Source organism: Tiliqua scincoides, chromosome 9, assembly GCF_035046505.1.
Source record: "Tiliqua scincoides isolate rTilSci1 chromosome 9, rTilSci1.hap2, whole genome shotgun sequence".
NCBI lineage: Eukaryota > Metazoa > Chordata > Lepidosauria > Squamata > Scincidae > Tiliqua > Tiliqua scincoides.
The window spans coordinates 23,636,376-23,654,064 of NC_089829.1; the positions used below are offsets into that span (position 1 = coordinate 23,636,376).

Sequence of the window (17,689 nt, forward strand, 5' to 3'; positions counted from 1 at the left end):
ATTTGCAGACCTGCTATCCTGCCTTCCCACTTCAATCAACTTTGTTTCTAAACAAAAAAGCCCCACACCATTTTGTCCCTCCTTGTGGGAAAGGCCCCCTAACAGTGGGTCTAGTAGCTGTGCTCATTGCATGATCTTGCCTAAGAATCGCTGGTCAAGGAGAGTACTTTGCACAGTCTTTCTTCAGGGCTGTTCCTTCCCCTTGAGTCCTCTTACAAAGCAGTCACAGAAATTGGCGCACACTGGGAGACAACCGGGGCCTGCCTCCCTTCTCAGCAACCTGCCTCTTGTTTTCACTGCATCCCAGCCAGACTAGCCCATAACCATAACAGACCTGCCTCATGGCCCCAAATTCCCTTCATAGCATCTTTCTGCTCCCCATGCCTTCTGTGTGAAATTGGCCATTCCTCACCTCGCCGCTTCTCTCCCTTGGGTGTGTCTGACTCAGACATGTCTGGAGCATGTTTTCACCGCTGTTAGCTGCCCGAGTGAAGCAATTGCAGCTGTGAGATTCCATCCAGGGTTTTGCAAAAATTAGGAAGTCAGACATTGGGAGCAAAAATGTCCTTCTTCTGTTAGGATCTAACATATGCGCCAAGTACCCCATTGAACCTTCTCTGGTACATCATTGACTCTCCTTTATCCGCCCTCCCTTTTTGTATTTTTGCCTTTTAGGGATGCCTTGTCCAAACAATAGTGTGAATTGCTAAGGAATGGTCTTTCTTCACTATTCTGTCCCTACCCCTTTTCCTAGCACTGTAATCTCAGAAATGGGTTGTCTCTAGAGCATATGCACCTAAATGCATGCACAGGAACACAAAGGACTCATGTTGCACACAGGGCCTACCATTTTACACACTACAGCTGCTGTGGTCTATTTTGAACCCTTGATTGTTGGATGATTAGGTTTTTTTTCTAGTATATCTTTAGTCCAAAGAAAAATACCATTTGCATTTACATTCATAGATGACAGGCTGTTGCAGGCAGAGCAGAGCTTCCAGGGATTTGTTGTAGGGGGGGAGCTTACGTAGTTATTGTGAACTTTAAGAAACAAGCCCAAATGGCCTCAGGGTTAGAGTGGCCATGTGAGTGAACTGGAGGTGTTTCAGCCTTCCTTGTTATTTCTCCAGTCTTAAGTTTTTCTTTCCTGGGCTTTTGCCTGTTTGTTGCGAGCTTTTCTTTAAATAATTGAGATAATTGCTCTTCTTACATATCCAACAGCAGTGATTCATGATGGAGGAAATAGGGGTGTTGTAAGACTGTTCCTAATTTCATCTTCAACATGTTGGGCAATATGATTTAAGGGGCAACAACATGGGCCTGGAGGCTGGTTCCTCCCATTGGTGAACTTGCTTAGGAGCTGTTCATTGCCAACCAGCAGGAAGTGAGTCTGTCTGCAAGGAGATCCAAGGAGGAGGTTCATTCTGAATCTCCAAAGTTATCTGGTCATTTTGCAAAAGCCAAAAGTAAACAAAAAAAATCCCTGAAGGGCATGTCCTGAAAAGGCACCCCCTGAGGTGATGTAGCTTAGCCCAAACCATGGAAACAGGCGCCCTGAGTGATGCTTTTGCACTTTAAGCGTCTTTATACTAGTCTGCTAAGAGTCTGAGCTACATTTGCACCTTGCCACTGCCACTGATTCTTGCTAGGTGGCTTTCAGGAAGCCACCACTCTCAGTTCTCCTGCTGCTGTACAGATATTATAATACACATCTAATTTCCAGGTTTGTTGCAAGGCTTCCATCAAACTAATCCAACTGAAGCCTTCTGAGCATTTGAAAGTGGTATACAGATGGATACAAAGTGGTATGCAAATGGAAAGTGGTATAGAAATGGCTCTGCATGGATTCTCATCCTCTTGCCAGGGTGACACATTAAGGTTGCAGCTAGATTTTGCGCACACAGATATTGGAAAGCATCTGATTCTGCAACCCAAACGGAAAGGGTTTTGAGACAGTGGGGAAACACTCTGGAAAGTTCTCTAACCAGTGCTGCAAAATATATATCTGACTATGCTTTGACTTTGCCAACACCTGTTCATCTTGCCCCTAAAGCACTGGCCTCCTCCTCCTTCCAGTGGTTTGTTTCATTATTCTGTAAAATAAGAGAGAGAAGTAGCTTTTCACCCGCTTTTGATCTGTGCAACAGACCTCCACACCAATGGTGTGTTTAGGTGTGCATAAGGCATGAATGTGACAAAACAGGCAATATAAGTCCTCTAGTCCAGGAGCTGGGACTGGCTGTGACTCTGCTGCTAAGTGTCCAGGGACAAACCTGAGCCTGTGCAATGTGTGTCATGGCTCTCATTGCTATGATATGAAATGCATGTTACTATGTCTTAATAGCAGTACCTTTGCAAAAAGAGAGATATAGCACCTTTCCCTCAGAAGCCATGTTTCCTTCTGGATCAAACTGTTACCCATTCATAATGGCTCTATTTTTTTTCTTTGGGAGGGAGGGGTCCCTTTTGTCACATCTTAATTGATATTATTTGGGGGTAGGATATTTTATTTTAATTACTGTTATTATATGTTGTATATTTTATTATGGAGCTTTGTAAGCCACCTTGGACATTTGCTTCAGTACGGGAAAGGCAGGATATAAATAAATAAATAAATAAATAAGCAAGCAAGCAAGCAAGCAAGCACGGGCAGAGTCCTGTGATGACTCCATGTTGAAGGGAAAGCATTCTGTGCTTGCTCAGAGGCCCTCCATTCTTACTTTGCATTGCTCCAGTCTGAACCCTGGCATTGTAGACAGGTTCTGGGCGTGGCCCTGGTGAGCCGTGGCTCAGATTTTAAGTGCTGGCTGTGGCATAACTGAGACTGGGCAGATGCACAGACTTGCCCCCCACCTATGCTGTGCAGATAACTGACTGGCCTTGCAATGCCAGGATGGGCTTCAGAGCCAAAGGGACTCAAAGAAGCTGAGAAGGGGAGGGGGAGTCTCCTCTCCCTCTCCTTGGCCTCTACCAGAGCTGCCTCACGAGGTGATTTATAACCAACAAAGCTCGTGTTTGTTGGCCCAAACTCAGTTACATGCTGAGAATGGCGAGGAGGAGGAAGCCCTGCTGGGGTGGAGGTTCCATCATTGGCTCCCCTCCAAGCTTGTCTCAGCAATGTGTAGCTCTTTGTGGGGGGGGGGGTGTCAACAAATATGAAAAGCAGTCCTCCTTGAAGCCCCAGCATGGGGGCCCCCTTGCTGATGAGGCTGTCGCTGCCTGGGAAAGTTTCTGCACTGCCTGGGCTGGTGGGTGGCTGTTTGCATTCTCAGAGCGGCTTCACCCAGCACTCAGCTGTCCAGGGCTTGGAGGCTTCCGTGCCCTCTCAGAGCCCAGATCAGGGCAACGCATTACTAATAATTCACAACCAAAGCATGGGTTTTCCACATTATACATGCTGACACTGACCTCTTTACCCGGGGCAGACCCTGTTTTTCAATTCTGGCCTGGACCATTCCTCTTCTAGAGTTTGGGGGATGTCTTGTGAAAATCCTATGGGTAAGAGAGTTGCTAGAGTTGCCCTTCTTTAGACTTTTACCCACTCTCCCAGCCTTAAAATCTCTGTTAGGTAGGAAACTGCCATATTGGCACATCTCCCTCAGTGCTGTCTGCCCTGACAGGCAGCAGCCCTTCAAGGTCTTGGCCGGAGGTCCTTCCTATCTAAAGATGCCAAGGATTGGACTTGGAACCTTCTGCATGTGATCTGCCCCCTCCTCTCAGTACAGTATGTGTAAGAACATTCATCTACGCTAGACTTCTCCTAAAACTCAGTTATGTGCTGTGTATAAATCCCTGGACAAGCACAGTGTCTGAACACTCAGACTGGTGAGGAAAAGCCGTAACCCCTCAGCTGAGAAGTGTCTTCAGTTTATAGTCCATCCAGACCTGGGACTGTTCATTCACAGGCCAACCCACTCACACCAACTTCTGCTGCAAAACAGAAACTATTCCCCCATTTCCTTCAGGTGGCCTTTCTCATCCTGAGGTCTTCTGACCTTGTAAAGAAGCAGTACAAAACACACACAGTCCTTGCAGAATTCCCTAATCACTGGGTGTGTGACACCATCCATGTGAATGGTCAAACTTGGAGCAGTGGCATTGCTAGAGGGGTGCGGGGGGTGCAGACCTCACCAGGTGAAACACTCAGGGGACACCACTACTGGCCAAAATTATTAAAATCTTGATATTTTTGAATAATCTTATCATTAGATGTGTAATTAAATGCAGAATGCATTCAAAAAAACCGTATTGAAATACCTATATTCTATCAAATGTTACAGCCAAAAAACCAGAAAAGAAAAACACAACTGCCTTATGTAACATAAAGTGGTTTTTCTTAACTCAAAGCTGATCAATGAGACTGATTGTTCTGAGAGCCAATGAAGTGTTTTTATGAACCAGCAGGGAACCAATAAAGTGCTAGTATGAGTCAGCTGTCATTTCCATGTATCAGAGTTAAAACTAGAGCTCTCATTCAGTGGTGTGAGTGTCAACAAGATGGCCACTGGTTTTTTGTTGCTTACTGACTTGTTGGGTACTGTTAGATATTAAAATAAATAAGCAAATTAAGTGAATTACCAGCCCTAGTGATGCCACTGCATTCAGGCTGTGTGTGTGATATTGTAATTTATTCTGTATGGTCTGGTACGGGAGGAGGTTCATCATGGGGGTGAAGCAATGAGCTCTCGCACTGGGTGATGCCTCTGACCTGGAGTGAGCTCTTCAGAGAACTGGGGAATGCATGGCTTCTCCAGGTGTGCATTCTCAAGGCATGAAAATTTCCTCCCAGCTCCATAGAGCTGCTTTTGTGCTCTCCCTTTGACATCATGTTTCTCTGCCTTGAGAAGAGTTCTCCATGCATCCTAACCTCAACTCCCTGTGGAATTCAGGCATCCAGTACCCTTCACAGAGAGGCTGTTCTGTGAGCGGTTAAGCTCAGCTCCAGTGTAGGTTGCTCTGTGAACCTCAATAACATCTCCCATTGGCTAAGATCAGGGGTTTATTTAGCAGAGGACATTTTTCCCCTCTCTCTCCCCCCCCCTCTTGAAGTTCAATTAATTGTGTCACAGTTGTAGCAGATCAGGAATGTGCCGTAGATTAGAGATTATCAGCAGCAGTGTTTGCTCAAAGCTCTGCTGATCTTATAAAGGCAGTGTCACCTCGAGGAGACGCTGGCTGACCCCTCTCTGGGGCGGTGAAGGGGATGCTTTCCTTCTTTGGTTCTCATCTGGGTCTTGGCACGGCCCTGCCGCGGTGAGCCTCTGTGATGGATGGCCGCAGCTGCCAGCACACTTGTGCGAAGCCGTCAGACTCAAGTGCATCCTCCTTAATGGACGAGAGAAAGAAATGAACTTGGCGGCCTCCAGGCTCAGTGGCAGGTGCCTTTGCTCCATGTTGGCAGCTGCTCCGCTGGACTGGCTGTGCTTCTGCACTGTCTTGGCCCCCCTGCCATCGCCCTGTCCTGGCCCATTTATCATCCTGCAGGCAACTCCATCACCCCAGAAGCCACGGTGGCTGAATGGAACCTCTCTGTGCAGGAGTAGTGCATCTCTGAAGGGCTGTGTCAGAGGTCACGGTCAGACTCTGGATGAGTCTGAGCCAGCAGCTTGGTTCTCATGTCCCCTTTCATCCTGATAGGTGGGAATGGACCTTCCAGGTTCACAGAAAGTCTACTCTGGAGTAGCAGATACTGGGGATAAGTAATTGTTTCTGCCTTCTTGCCCTGCTTGTGGGCTTCCCAGGCGACCTGGTTAGCCAATGTGGAAGTATACTGGACTAGAGGGGCCCAGCAGAGCTCTTCTTTTGACCTGAGTAGCTATGACTGTTAGGACTAGAACTTCCAGGTACAAGGACAGTAGGGGAGGACTGTTGCCTCCGTGTCTCTCTGATGGCGCTTTCAGAGGCATCTGATGGGCTACTGTGGGGGCACTAGATTGTGTGGACCATTTGCTATGATCCAGCAGGATCATCTTCCTGTAGTGGGAGGAGTTCTGAAGTTAGAGGCCTGGGTTGGAGCCTCAGATCAAGCCTGATCCATGCAATTGATTGATTGATTTTGGCAGTGGGGTGAAGGGTCTTGCTGCAGGTTGATGGGCTGAGTGTGGGCTCCCCTCGCTTTCCAAGAAGCACTTCCTCTTCTGATCTCATTCTCCCCATTCTCCCCCCTCCCCCAATTCTTTCGACTTTGCAGGTAGTCCGGAGAAAAAGGCAGCAGCCATGCCTGACTCGCCAGCCGACGTGAAGACACAGTCCCGATCCACGCCACCGAACATGCCGCCGCCATCGCCAGCTGTCACGCAGGGAGCGACACGACACCCCACCTTCACACCAAACCCCAGTGAGTAGCTGAGCGGAATCCCAAACTCTAGGAAGGGGATCAGGGCTTCTGAGGAAATGGAGGTGGTGGAGGGTCTTGCCTCAGGTGCCTCCCCTATTTGGTGGTGCACAGTGGAAGGGTCACTCTGGCAGAAGGACCCTGGTTTGTGACTCCTCTGGGGCTGCAGGGACCATGCCACATCCTTCACTTCTTCCTCAGAAACCTCCTGCACTCAGCCACTCTGCCAGCTCCTGGCTTCAGTGATGCTCCCTGTTCATGCACTGCTGACAGCTGGACAGCATTGGTTGGTTGGCAACCTTCAGTCTCGAAAGACTATGGTATAAGCCTACAGCACCCAGTATTCCCAGGCGATCTCCCATCCAAGTACTAACCAGGCCTGACCCTGCTTAGCTTCCGAGATCAGATGAGATCGGGCATGTGCAGGGTAACAGTTAGAGTGTGCTGGAATCAACGGAGCAAGCAGAGCAGATGTGATGCCCCTGCACGGTTTAGTCGAAGCAACAGCTACCCTGTTGTGACATCCTTGGGCCCTTTGAAGTTTCCTAGCTTTTGCTGCAGGTGAGACCATGGTGAACACGGAGGAGCAGGACCAGGGTAAGGGACCTTGGGAGCATAAGGCCCACTGATGCCACACTGATGCTCAGGGCCAAGAGTCCATTTCAGTGTTTCCTGTTGACCCTGAGTTCCCTTCATAGGCTGTAGCAGATGAAAATGGGACCTGAGCTGATGGTCCTGTGGTTTGACCGGGAAATTGAATCCTTGTGCAGCTCATTCACGTCTCTCCTCCTCTTCTCCTCCCCCCCCACATCTTCGACTTTGACTGATATCCTGGTTGGAGAGCAGGAAGATGGAGTCCTGAAGATTACATGCATGTTAAGGGTGTGGGCTTTTTTTCCAACTGAGAATAAAATGATGGCAATTTAGGGTGCAGTCTGCACACTGAGAAAGAGGGAATGTTCAGATGAGCATTCAGCCCCATTCCCCCGCACCTCCATCCTTGGCCTCTCAGAGCCTTTCAAAGTTTAGGACTTTTTTTTAACCCACCACTATAGAGGCTTGATAATTTTGTGCCCATCCAACGACCAGTCTGGGTAACCAGCTTCCCTGTGGGCTGGGCTCATTCCTCTCTAGCATGGTGGTTCCGGTTGCTGTCAGGCCGGGAGCTGCTTCGGATGCCAGGGTGGGAGGACTTGGATGCCATCCACCTGGGCTCTCGGCGCTTCTCGCCTCTCACTGCCTCTCTTTGCAAGCGAACGGCAAGGCCATATGGCACCGCATTTGGTGTGCCAGGAAAGCACCCCGTGGGAAGCGCTTGCCTCGGCGGACAGCTGCCAGCTCAGCTCATGCTGCTTAAGAGCAAAGTTGGAATCTGCTGTGAGGAGAAGGTGCACAAGAAAAAGATTCACCCTGGGAGACAGTCAGTATGAGTCTGAATGGACAGCTAAGCCAGCCCAGTTCAGAAGGGGAAATTTCTCGAACGAGAGCAATAGGGAAACTCTTCCAGCCCCTTAGCTCCAGTGTGTGAAAGGGTTCTGTGTGGATATTCAGCTGTGAAAGAAAAGCACTCTGTATATGCTCCATCATTGCGGCTGAGCCTTGATAACCCATGGGTCTGATTCGGCCCTGGATCAACTCTGAAGCCATGCTGGGTCAGGCCCAGCCTGTGCACAGTGTATTCCACCAAGATCCACCAGGACACTTTCCTATATCTGCTCTTCACAGCAGTAAAAGGCCTTGCTGGGAAATTGCCAGTGAATCGGTTCATCCCCTTCCCCCTACAAAGAAAAAAATCCCCCAAAGCCAAAGTAGCCAATACAATTATGTGAATTCAGCAAATTCAGGGGCATTTTATTTACTGTGTTTTTTATCCCACTCTTCTCATGCAGGGACCCATTTTCATAAGTCATTTCCACTTGCAAGATCTCCCACCCTTCCCTGTCCCCAATTAACCTACTTGTTGGTTGGGAAGGACTAGCGGGACCGGGAGGCAAGGCAAGCACAGCCTCAGCCAGAGAGGGCTGTGAGCTCTTAGGGCAAGCAGCAGGCATGGAGATGTGGAGAGAACTGAGGCCCCAACATACCCATGACCTTCCCCTGCCAATACTTCCCCCCACACCTCCTTGCTTTCTCTCAGAGCCACCTTGCAGAACCCACATCAGACCACTTTCAGGGAGGGGAGTTGTGCTTTTACATCCCTGTTGCTTCTTTACAGAAAGTAGGAGGGGGTGCAGTCTAGGCCGGGGGGGGGGGGGAACTTGCCTTGTGCCATTGTGGCTACACGGCCTGAGTACCTGCCTCTAACACAGGCTTCATAGCTCAGGCCCTGGCGTGCACTGTCTTACTTGGCAGCCCATTTACCTCTGTGGTCCCATGCAGGCAGCACAACCAAGACATTTCTGGGGGGCCTCTACCCACGGCTGATCTTTGTCTTGATGAGTCGCAGTCACAAAAATGTCCTGTTGCAAGGGTGTCTGAGTGCTCAGTGCTCCTTTATGTTAAGAGTGGCAAACTCCAGGCCAGTGGCATACCATGGAGCCCGGGGCGTTCCACATGATGCCCCAGAAATGATGTCACACCTGCATTTTTCAAAAAAGTGAGAAATGGAAAAAAAAATACTGTCTTACTCCAGTTGCTCTGCCACCTCCCCCACCCCAGTCCTCTCCTGCTCATGCCCCAATTTCCCAGTCACCCCCCCCCCCCCGGAGCAAGGAAAGCAAGCAGCCAGAGACTGTGTTTGCTGCTGCCACCTCTTGCAAGAAGTGCCATTTTTTTCCTCTCCAGAGGAAGGAAGAGGGGCAATGGTGAATGCAGTCTCTGGCACTTACTCCCCTTGCTCCACTGCCTCCTCTCAGCACCCTCCCCCTCCTACTCACCCCTCAAGTCCCTGCAGCAAGGGGAGTGATTGGCCAGAGACTTCGTTTGCCACTACCTCTCTTGGAAAAAGTGCTTTTTTTCACTTTTTGCAAGAAGCACCAGCAAGCAAACCATCTCTGACTGCTTGCTCTCCTTGTTCTGCTACCTCCCCCTCACCCCGCCAGCTCTCTTCTGCTCACATTCAAGCCCCTGGTCACCCCCAAGTACCTGATGCTACTGCCTCCTCCTGCAGGCTGCAGTCTCCTCTCCAGAAGAGAAGGGTGCATGCTAGCTGCCGCCATCTTGGTTGCAGCTGGCGTGATGCCCCCCCCCCACGCGTGGAGCCCAGGGCAATTGACCCCCTGCCCTCCTTAGCAACACCACTGTTGCAGGCTTATGAGAGTCACTTTCTCTTGCACTCAAGAGGGAGGTCCACCATCCAGAGCCAGATGCAAAAGAGAGGGCTAGGGGTGGGAAGATTGATCCTCCTGCACCTCTGGCGCCAGGCACTTCCAGAACAGGCCACCCGGTGTCATGCATATGGATTTCAGAAATAAGAGTGTGGGTGCACTGCTACCTTTGCTCTCTGCTGGAGGCCCACTAGGGCATCTGAGGCCACAAGGTGGCTCTTCCCTTGTTCACAGCCAACTTGCACTCATCTGTGTGGCAGACCACCCTGCCCGTTGCACACCAGCATACACGTGCTGTGCAGCTGGCCTGTGGAGAGCGTGCAGTGGCTTATATGCAGCTTCAGCAGGAGGAAGGAATGCTGTGCACTCCTTCCCTCCATTCACAGATGGGAGATCCTACGGCAGATGGGCAGCTATATCCGCAGGCAGGCACATGCATCTCTGCTGAAAGCATGGGGGGGGAGAGAGAGAGAGAGAGAACTGGTGCTAGGCTTGCTTGCTCCAAAATTCCTTTATCCTTCAGCTGCAAACCTTGGAGCCCAAGAAAGGCTTCTTGCTTACAGTCAAAGAGAGGGAACCCCCCTCCCCCAGTCCCATTGGCTGCATTGGCCTTCTAACTGCAAAGCTTGGCTCATCTGGTAAGATCCCTCCCCCCCATTGTAGATAGTGAGGTGTTCTTCTCTCTCCCCTGCCCCCCCCCCATTCTCAGTGGCAGTTCCAAGTCAGCACCAACCTTGCGTTTTAGAACCAGATGTTCCCTAATTAGAAATCGGATTCCGCTCGTCTGTGATCTGATGGGTTTTGCTTTTAATCGTTCTCTGCACCAGATGTGGCAGCACTTTAAGCCATTCTGTGTTTTCTGCAAAGGGCTATTCCTGCCCTCCCCCTTCTGAAGCAACAGCCCTTGCTGCCATAGCCAGCAGCAGGCCTGGTGCTGCACCCCCCTCCCCAAGAGATGCTGTGTATGCATTTAAAGCGCTTAGAGGTTAGGGAAGGAAGAAGGATTGGAAGTTGTGACTTTTGCACTTCATTTGAGTGGATATTAGCAAGCAGCTGGTGTTGTGTCCCTTCCTAAAGAACTCTGCTGAGAGATGTAGCCTAAACCAGGGCCTGGAATGACCACCTTGCTTGAGGGTGTACCACGGAGTGTTGTGGGAGGCTCGGCCTTCATTGGGACCTTCCAACCAGGGAGCAAAAGGTATATGAAAAGGCAGATTCCCCAAACAAGCACAGAGTTGACCGAAGAGCGGGAAGGAATCACTTATTTGCTAGATTCATCCCAGATCCTTGGGGACTATTTATAAATTCTTCCCATGGAGAACCTCCCCCAGCATCATTTTTCCTGGCATGTGAACTCAGTAGGGGTCACTTAAAGACACTGTGTGAATGAGATCTGGAGATATCCCGGGCACATGGTCACTCAGGCTTATAAGGTTTTGGTGTCCATGCTGAGGGATCTCCATGCCAGCACCTGGGCTGTGGGACTGTTTTGAGGCCGCGTGCCTTTTGAACTGGCTCTTGGGCAGAAACACCAGCCAAGTGACTCACATACAGATTGGTGAATGAGGAATGAGAGAAAAGGGTCGTCTTTGGTCAGTGGGCCAAATGATTTCCACCGGTCAGCCAGATATAGCATAAGGTCTTCCAGTTGCTGACCATTGGTTGACTCACTAGGGAGATATGTGCAAGCAAGCTATCCGCAAGCTGATATGTACCTTCCCTAGACTTGCTTATGGGACTGTTCTAAAGCAAGTTGTCTCTAAGGCGCAACCTGAGGTTCGCCCCATTTGCAGATGCAGCCATATTGCCACCCAACCACCTTGAAGATGGGACCTTTGCCAATGTAATGAAACCCGGACAACTCTCGCTCCTCCTCACTAAGACACAAGCACAGTGCCGGTCCCTGGCCACTTGGCAGCCCAGCCCCACCCCCTGCTCAGGGACTGAGGAACGCACTCCGCTGCCTCTGGTCTCTCCTGATAGCGTGTGTTTTATTTTGCTTGCAGATCGCGAAGCTGGGCCCCCGATGTTTCTGCCCCGCGGCCGTTTTCATGGTTGCTTGAAATGGTCCATGGTGTGTCTCTGTAAGTAAGATGAAACTCGCCCGCCAGTGAGAGACGCAGAGGCTATAGCTCCACTTCTCTTCCCCTTGATAGCACTGGGAGGGTGGGAGCCACTGGGTGATGGCACTGCTGTGACTTGCCACAAAGGTGTCAGTCCAGGAGCTCCTGCAGCGAGCAGATGTTTGCTGTGAGAGAGGCACTGAGGAAACCTTGCTCCCAGGTTCTGTCTCTTGATCCCAGAGGAGGAGGAGGGCTGTGGTTTCACAGCAAGGAGCAAAAACTGCTTCGGACATGCACTGAAGCAGCTGTTTCTGTTATTGGTCCCACTGAAAGCCTGTAGCCAAAGAGCAGGCTAGCTCCAATGAATCCATGAGATTCAGCTCCCCACTTAGTTCACTGAGCAGCTCTGGGCCAGTTGCTTTCTCAAGGGCTGCCCTGCCTTGCAGTCTTGGAAAAGGGATTGGTGGGCCACGTCTGTGCCCTGAAGTCCCTGAAGGATGGGTGGGATAAAAACATCATCAGGAAGATAACTCAAATCCTGACAAGTTGTATCTTGTCCCAGTGCTGGCGGGGGGTGGAGGGGGTGGAGATGGCATGTGCTCTGCATCAGGTAACGAGAAACAAAAGATCTTAGTGGTAGCATGCTTGCCACTACATTAGGTTCAATCCTCCAGTTAAAATAGGGTCAGGTAGCAAGTGATGGGGAAAGCCTCTCTGAAGCATCTGTCAGAGGCTGGATTGGATAAGGGATCTTGCTCTGGATAAGACCATTTCATGTGTTCAGGGTGTAAATGCCTGAATGCCCGACTCCAACCTGTCTAGTTCTCATACACTTGGCTTCTGAGACATCCACACACCTTCCAGGAACTCAAGCCCATGCGCAGCCCTGCCAGGGCACCATCCATTGCTTCCCTTGTGTAAGCAACAGGCCAGTTTGGCCATGCAATTGACAGCCCTCCAGCCCCCCCCCCGCCCCACTTTTCCAATTCCCACCCTCTGTCACTGAGGAGGACCCACGGATGCAGTCTCCATCCCCAGAAGAAGTGTCGGGGCTAGGGACATGTGTGGAGTTTAACTTAGTAACACACCTGTCGCTGGAATAAAAGCAGTTGTGGCCAAGTGGCTATTTTGGGCACCTCTTTAGCAAGCGGCCACTCTCGCCTGGCCAGAGACTGAGGAGTAGCCTGCGAAAAAACGGCAAAACCTCTGCTCTGCGGCTTCCCAAGGAGGTGTCCTGACAGTGGGAAAGGTTAGTGATGACCGAGCCTTGGCATGGGTGTTTTGGCACCCATTCAGGACTTTTCTGTGTCCAGAAAGGATGCTGGAATTTGGGGCTAGCCCTCTAAGCCAGAGATGGGTCTGTGCTAGGCAAGTTTGTGACCCCCTTTCCCACCCTGGGGCTGGAAACGGAAGGAGAAGGAGTTGTCTTTGAGCAATGCAGGCATTCCTCCACCAAACAGGTGGGGGTTGAAAAACCTGCAACACCTGAGATGAGAGGGGATCAAAATAAATAGCCCTCCCCCCCACCCCTCACTGCCTTGGTCACGCCACCTTAAAACCTACTTCCAGTTGAGAAATGCATGCAAGGAGCAGTTCCTCGCCGTCTGGGAACATGTTATTTCTGTTTCAGTATGGAGTGATATGTTGTTGTGGGCAGAGTTTCCATCTCTTGTTGATTGCTTTAGGGTAGGAAGGGGGGGACGGGACATGTGCGTAAAAGGACACAGTGGCAGGACTCTCCAGGGAGACTATCTTCAAATTTTGTTCCTCCACAATATTTAGAGTTGCAAACAGCTTCCAAGATCTGCCAGCCTAGCTTGACTTCTAGGGCAGAGCCAATCGCACCTTAATCATGCATGACTTGTGTTCCTCTTGCATAAAACAGCCAGGGCCCAATCCACCAGGCATGTTCTCTGCCCAAGTCCCACTCATTTCAACATGACTTGCACGGGATATCATCAGTGTGGGTTGGCCTACAATTAGTAGTAACCTGACTTAGGAAGTTGTTTCCACTTCCTGCTGTTGTGGTTAAACTGGACTTGCTAGCATTTAACCTAAATTTTCCACCCTCAGGCTAAATAACTAATGCTAATTTCATCCCTCATGCATTCTGTAGGGCATGGAGAAACCCAACTGAGAAGGGTATCTTCATCATTGCTCAATTTTGGACAGACAGGGAGGGAAAAATATTCCATGTCTGCAGCTTGTTTGCATCTGTCAGTTATCTTAAATGAATGCATATTTGCAGTTGCACAGAAGCTGAGGAAATCCAGCTGGCTGGAAAAACCAAAGCCCCCCAAACCACCCTGATCCAACCCTACTGATCTTATTTCCTTCTTTGACCTTAATTCTTCACAACCTGCAGGTCCAACTTCTTCAGATTTCCTCCTAGGTCCCTTCCCACTGAGTGATCATCTTTCTTTAGCCTCCTTTGAATATTCTGTGGTGCAAAAAGGTGGCATCCAACCACCTTCCTCATTTTGGCCTCAATGTTCCAGCCCCCAAAGCAGTTCTACTGCCTCCCATTCTATTTGTTCCAACTGCTGCCCATTCTGTGTGGTCCACTATATCCTTTCCCTTACTTTTTCTTTTTCAACAGTGCCGCTATCATGTAACCAGACCTTGTCTGTTTTAAAGCATGAATATCAGGTGTTCCCCCCCCCCCCAAGAGTTCCCATTTTGTCTTAGATTGACTTTCATCCTGGTTCTTGGATTTGTTAGAATTAGTTTGAAGCCCAATCCCATTCCCTAGAGTGTTTACAACCCCTTTCACTTTCTGTCACCTACGCGCCTGATAGATCTCACACTTCCATATCCCGCTCATTAGGTGCTTCAGCAAGTTGAGTGTGTGGGACAAGCAGGTATTTTCTATCACTAATTTCTCATGCATTCCACAATTCTCTTCATCTCCCCTGCAGGCTTCTGCAAAGTTTGCTCCCATGGACTGAGCTTGTTACTCTGTAGTTCTTCAAAGGAAATGACCCTGTTGCTATAGGGAGCAAACTTTTATATTCAGATGTTCCAGGTTGAAATTTCAGTTGAGAGATCTCAAGGAACAGGTGTTGGGAAAGATCTCCATCAGATTCAAGACAGCTGCTACCACTTAGGGAATAGCAGGCAATGGCTTGACTGAGTCAAGGTGCACCAGCTTCAAAGGATCATCTCTTTGAAGGTCCCCCTCCAATCAAGATCTTGTGCAGCTGGCTTATTGACCCCACAGCTGATTACTTGATCTGCCCTAATGAACCCCACCCCTCATGAGTGACACCTTATAGAGCAAACCTGTGTGACATAGAAGCATGACAGGATCCTTGCAGTTCATTTCTCAGGAAGAGTAGTCCAGAACATAAAATAAGAATATGCTGGGGCTGCTTTGAATCCACATTCTCCGAGCTGGAAGAGGAAGGGCAAGGAGGTGAAGGCAAACGGGTTTGGAATACTGGTCTGCAAAGCTGCATGAAACATCATGCACAGCCTTGTTACTCTTTTCCCTTCCTCAGTCACTTGTGATACTTCAGCTCAGGGTCAGTGTGAGTCACGAAACTGATGAGCTGCTTTATTTGCATAACTTGTGGAACTCATTGCCACAAGATGTGATGATGGCCATTAGTGTAGATGACATTTTAAAAAAGAGAATGAGGCTGCAATCCTAATCACACTTTCCTGAGAGTAAGCCCCATTGAACAAAATAGGACATACTTCTAAGTAGACCTGGTTAAGATTGTGCCCTTAGACAACTTCTTGGGAGAGGAGAGGTGTATTGATGACCATTAACTATGATGGTAATCTAGAACCTCCATGTTTTGGGGTAGTCTACCTCCAAATAGTGGTTGTTTCCTTCATAGCTTGCTTGGAGGCTTGCCAGTGGCATCTAGCTGGCTACTGTGGGAAGCAGGATGCCGGGCTGGGTGGGCTTCAGGTTGGCTCCAGCAAGGCTTAACTCACCATCGTCTTCTTGTGTTGCAGTAATGAATGGAAGCAGCCACTCTCCCACTGCTATCAATGGCGCACCTTCCACTCCCAATGGCTTCAGCAATGGGCCTGCAACTTCTTCCACCGCCTCCCTCTCCAATCACCAACTCCCTCCAGCCTGTGGTGCCCGCCAGCTCAGCAAACTGAAACGCTTCCTCACCACCTTGCAGCAATTTGGCAATGACATCTCTCCAGAGATCGGGGAGCGTGTCCGCACCTTGGTGCTGGGCCTAGTGGTGAGTGTCACTTTGTCGCTTTGCCCTCTTGAGTTCTGTTGTGGGTGTTCTGGTCCTCTTTGTTCTGCAGCCCTTTGACTGTTATTTGGCAACTGCTGCTGTAGGGGAGATGTTATAGCAGATTAAAGTTTGAGTTTATTTTTTTTAAAATCTTGCAACTCCTCCTGAGCAGGTTCTTTCTCACATGTCCTGAAAAAATGTTTAACGTGCAAGTGCCAAAATAGGACTGGTCTATTCTTGATAGGATAGGCCTATGATGGCAGCTTGATCAACTAGCTGTGATGGTTACATGGAGCCTCCATGTTCAGAGGCACCTCTACCTCAGTGCTGGTTGCTGGGGACAACAATGGCAGAGAACTGTTGTCTTCAAGCCCTCCTGCTGAGTTTCTCAGATATTCTTGCAGAGTGCAGCGTGGCCAGATGCAAAGAACACAGAGTTCCTGTGCTTTTACCAGCTGCATAAAAGAGAGAATTCTAAAGTGCAGCTTTTCTCATTCGTGCTGGGACATGGTGGCCGGTGCAGCTCAACATTTCTTTGCCCTTGTTAAAGGCACACGAGCAACCACTGGGCCCTTTAGTGGCTGGAGTGCCCTTCCTAGATTTTTGGACCTAAATGTAACATTAGTGTGTCCTTGGCTGTGTCTTCAGTTCTGTTGACTGGTTGCTGCCTTGCCCTTTCAGAATAACACCCTGACCATTGAGGAATTCCACTCCAAGCTCCAAGAGGCCACCAACTTTCCATTGCGTCCCTTTGTCATCCCTTTCTTGAAGGTAGGCCCTTTGTTTGGTGTAGGGACAATGGAAAAGACAGGCTGCCTCTGAGTATGTGAAGGGTTAATTTTTTTTCCTTTATCGTCAAATAGCCATGACGAGCCTTTGCCTCTCTAGGATTAGGACATGAGGCTTACAAGTCAGAGAAGCAAACCTTTTGAGTAGATTTTTCTCATCTGGAAAGAAGAAGGGACTTGGCATGTTCCAAGAGAAATCTCTTTAATGTTATGATTACATGTTGTTGTTTCACATGCTCTGGAGCTGTTTTGCAGCACTGTTAAGTCAAATTAAGGCTGGGAAAAAGGTAAATCCTCCCCCCCCCCCATTGTGGTTCCTCTTGGCAGAGTTTTGGGGGCAGCCCACAAACCTAGCGCCTTCCTGCCAGTCTGGTGAGAGATTCGGCATTTCCGACCAGAAAGGAACCCTTTGACAAACCTCCTTGTCTTCTCCTTGCTGGCTCTTCTACTCCCCAGCACCCTGTTTCCAGCTGTTTTCCACCCTGGGCTCCAGATGCTTTTCATTACACTAACTGCAACCAGGCAGCCCCCAGCATGCCTTTCCCAGAGAAGCTCTTTCTTTTTATTGTTTTTCTTTCTTGAAATGTAGAGGCGGGAGGGAGAGGAAGGGGGAGGGAGGGGATGTTTGCTGCCCTGGAATCCACAGTGGTGCATTTCATCAGCTTGCGCTCTAACATGTTCAACAGATGGGGATTTGGCTGCCGATCAGCTGCCTAAATAGGAAACCAGGGTTGGCCGATGGCAAGAGCTCCACTGACGGCTTAATTGCTTCTGCTTCTGTGGATGCTCTTCTCAGGGTCGGAGCTGCGTGAGAAACTTGCTGGGTGGGGGCTTAAGGGGGGGAGTATATTTACAAACACTTCCTGTTGCACAAACAAGCAGGAGTATCTGTGGTGGGAATGACCTCACTGGGCCACAAGGCCATCCCTGACTCCCCTGGAGCAGAGCCACTGGGTGCCGTCATCAGAGGCTATGCTTCTCCAGAGCAGAGGGAGCAACCACCTCCCTTAACTCTGTGATCCTTCATTAG

General features: G+C 49.7%; 1 protein-coding gene and 1 pseudogene across 6 annotated transcripts in view; one reads left to right on the forward strand and one right to left on the reverse strand.

Moving 5' to 3' along the window:
* Positions 1 to 17,689, forward strand: part of CBFA2T3 (CBFA2/RUNX1 partner transcriptional co-repressor 3) — a 58,853-nt gene that overhangs the window by 24,072 nt on the left and 17,092 nt on the right. For 4 of the 6 annotated variants that reach the window (XM_066638002.1, XM_066638004.1, XM_066638000.1 and 1 more), the window contains exons 2-5: positions 6,191 to 6,337; positions 11,607 to 11,684; positions 15,630 to 15,871; positions 16,553 to 16,642. In XM_066638002.1, the coding sequence (XP_066494099.1) occupies positions 6,217 to 6,337; positions 11,607 to 11,684; positions 15,630 to 15,871; positions 16,553 to 16,642 (531 nt within the window). In that variant the 5' untranslated portion in view covers positions 6,191 to 6,216. The remainder of the gene's footprint in view (positions 1 to 6,190; positions 6,338 to 11,606; positions 11,685 to 15,629; positions 15,872 to 16,552; positions 16,643 to 17,689) is intronic. The other 2 variants (XM_066638005.1, XM_066638006.1) reach the window with 1 other exon arrangement.
* Positions 6,660 to 6,773, reverse strand: LOC136660888 (5S ribosomal RNA; annotated as a pseudogene).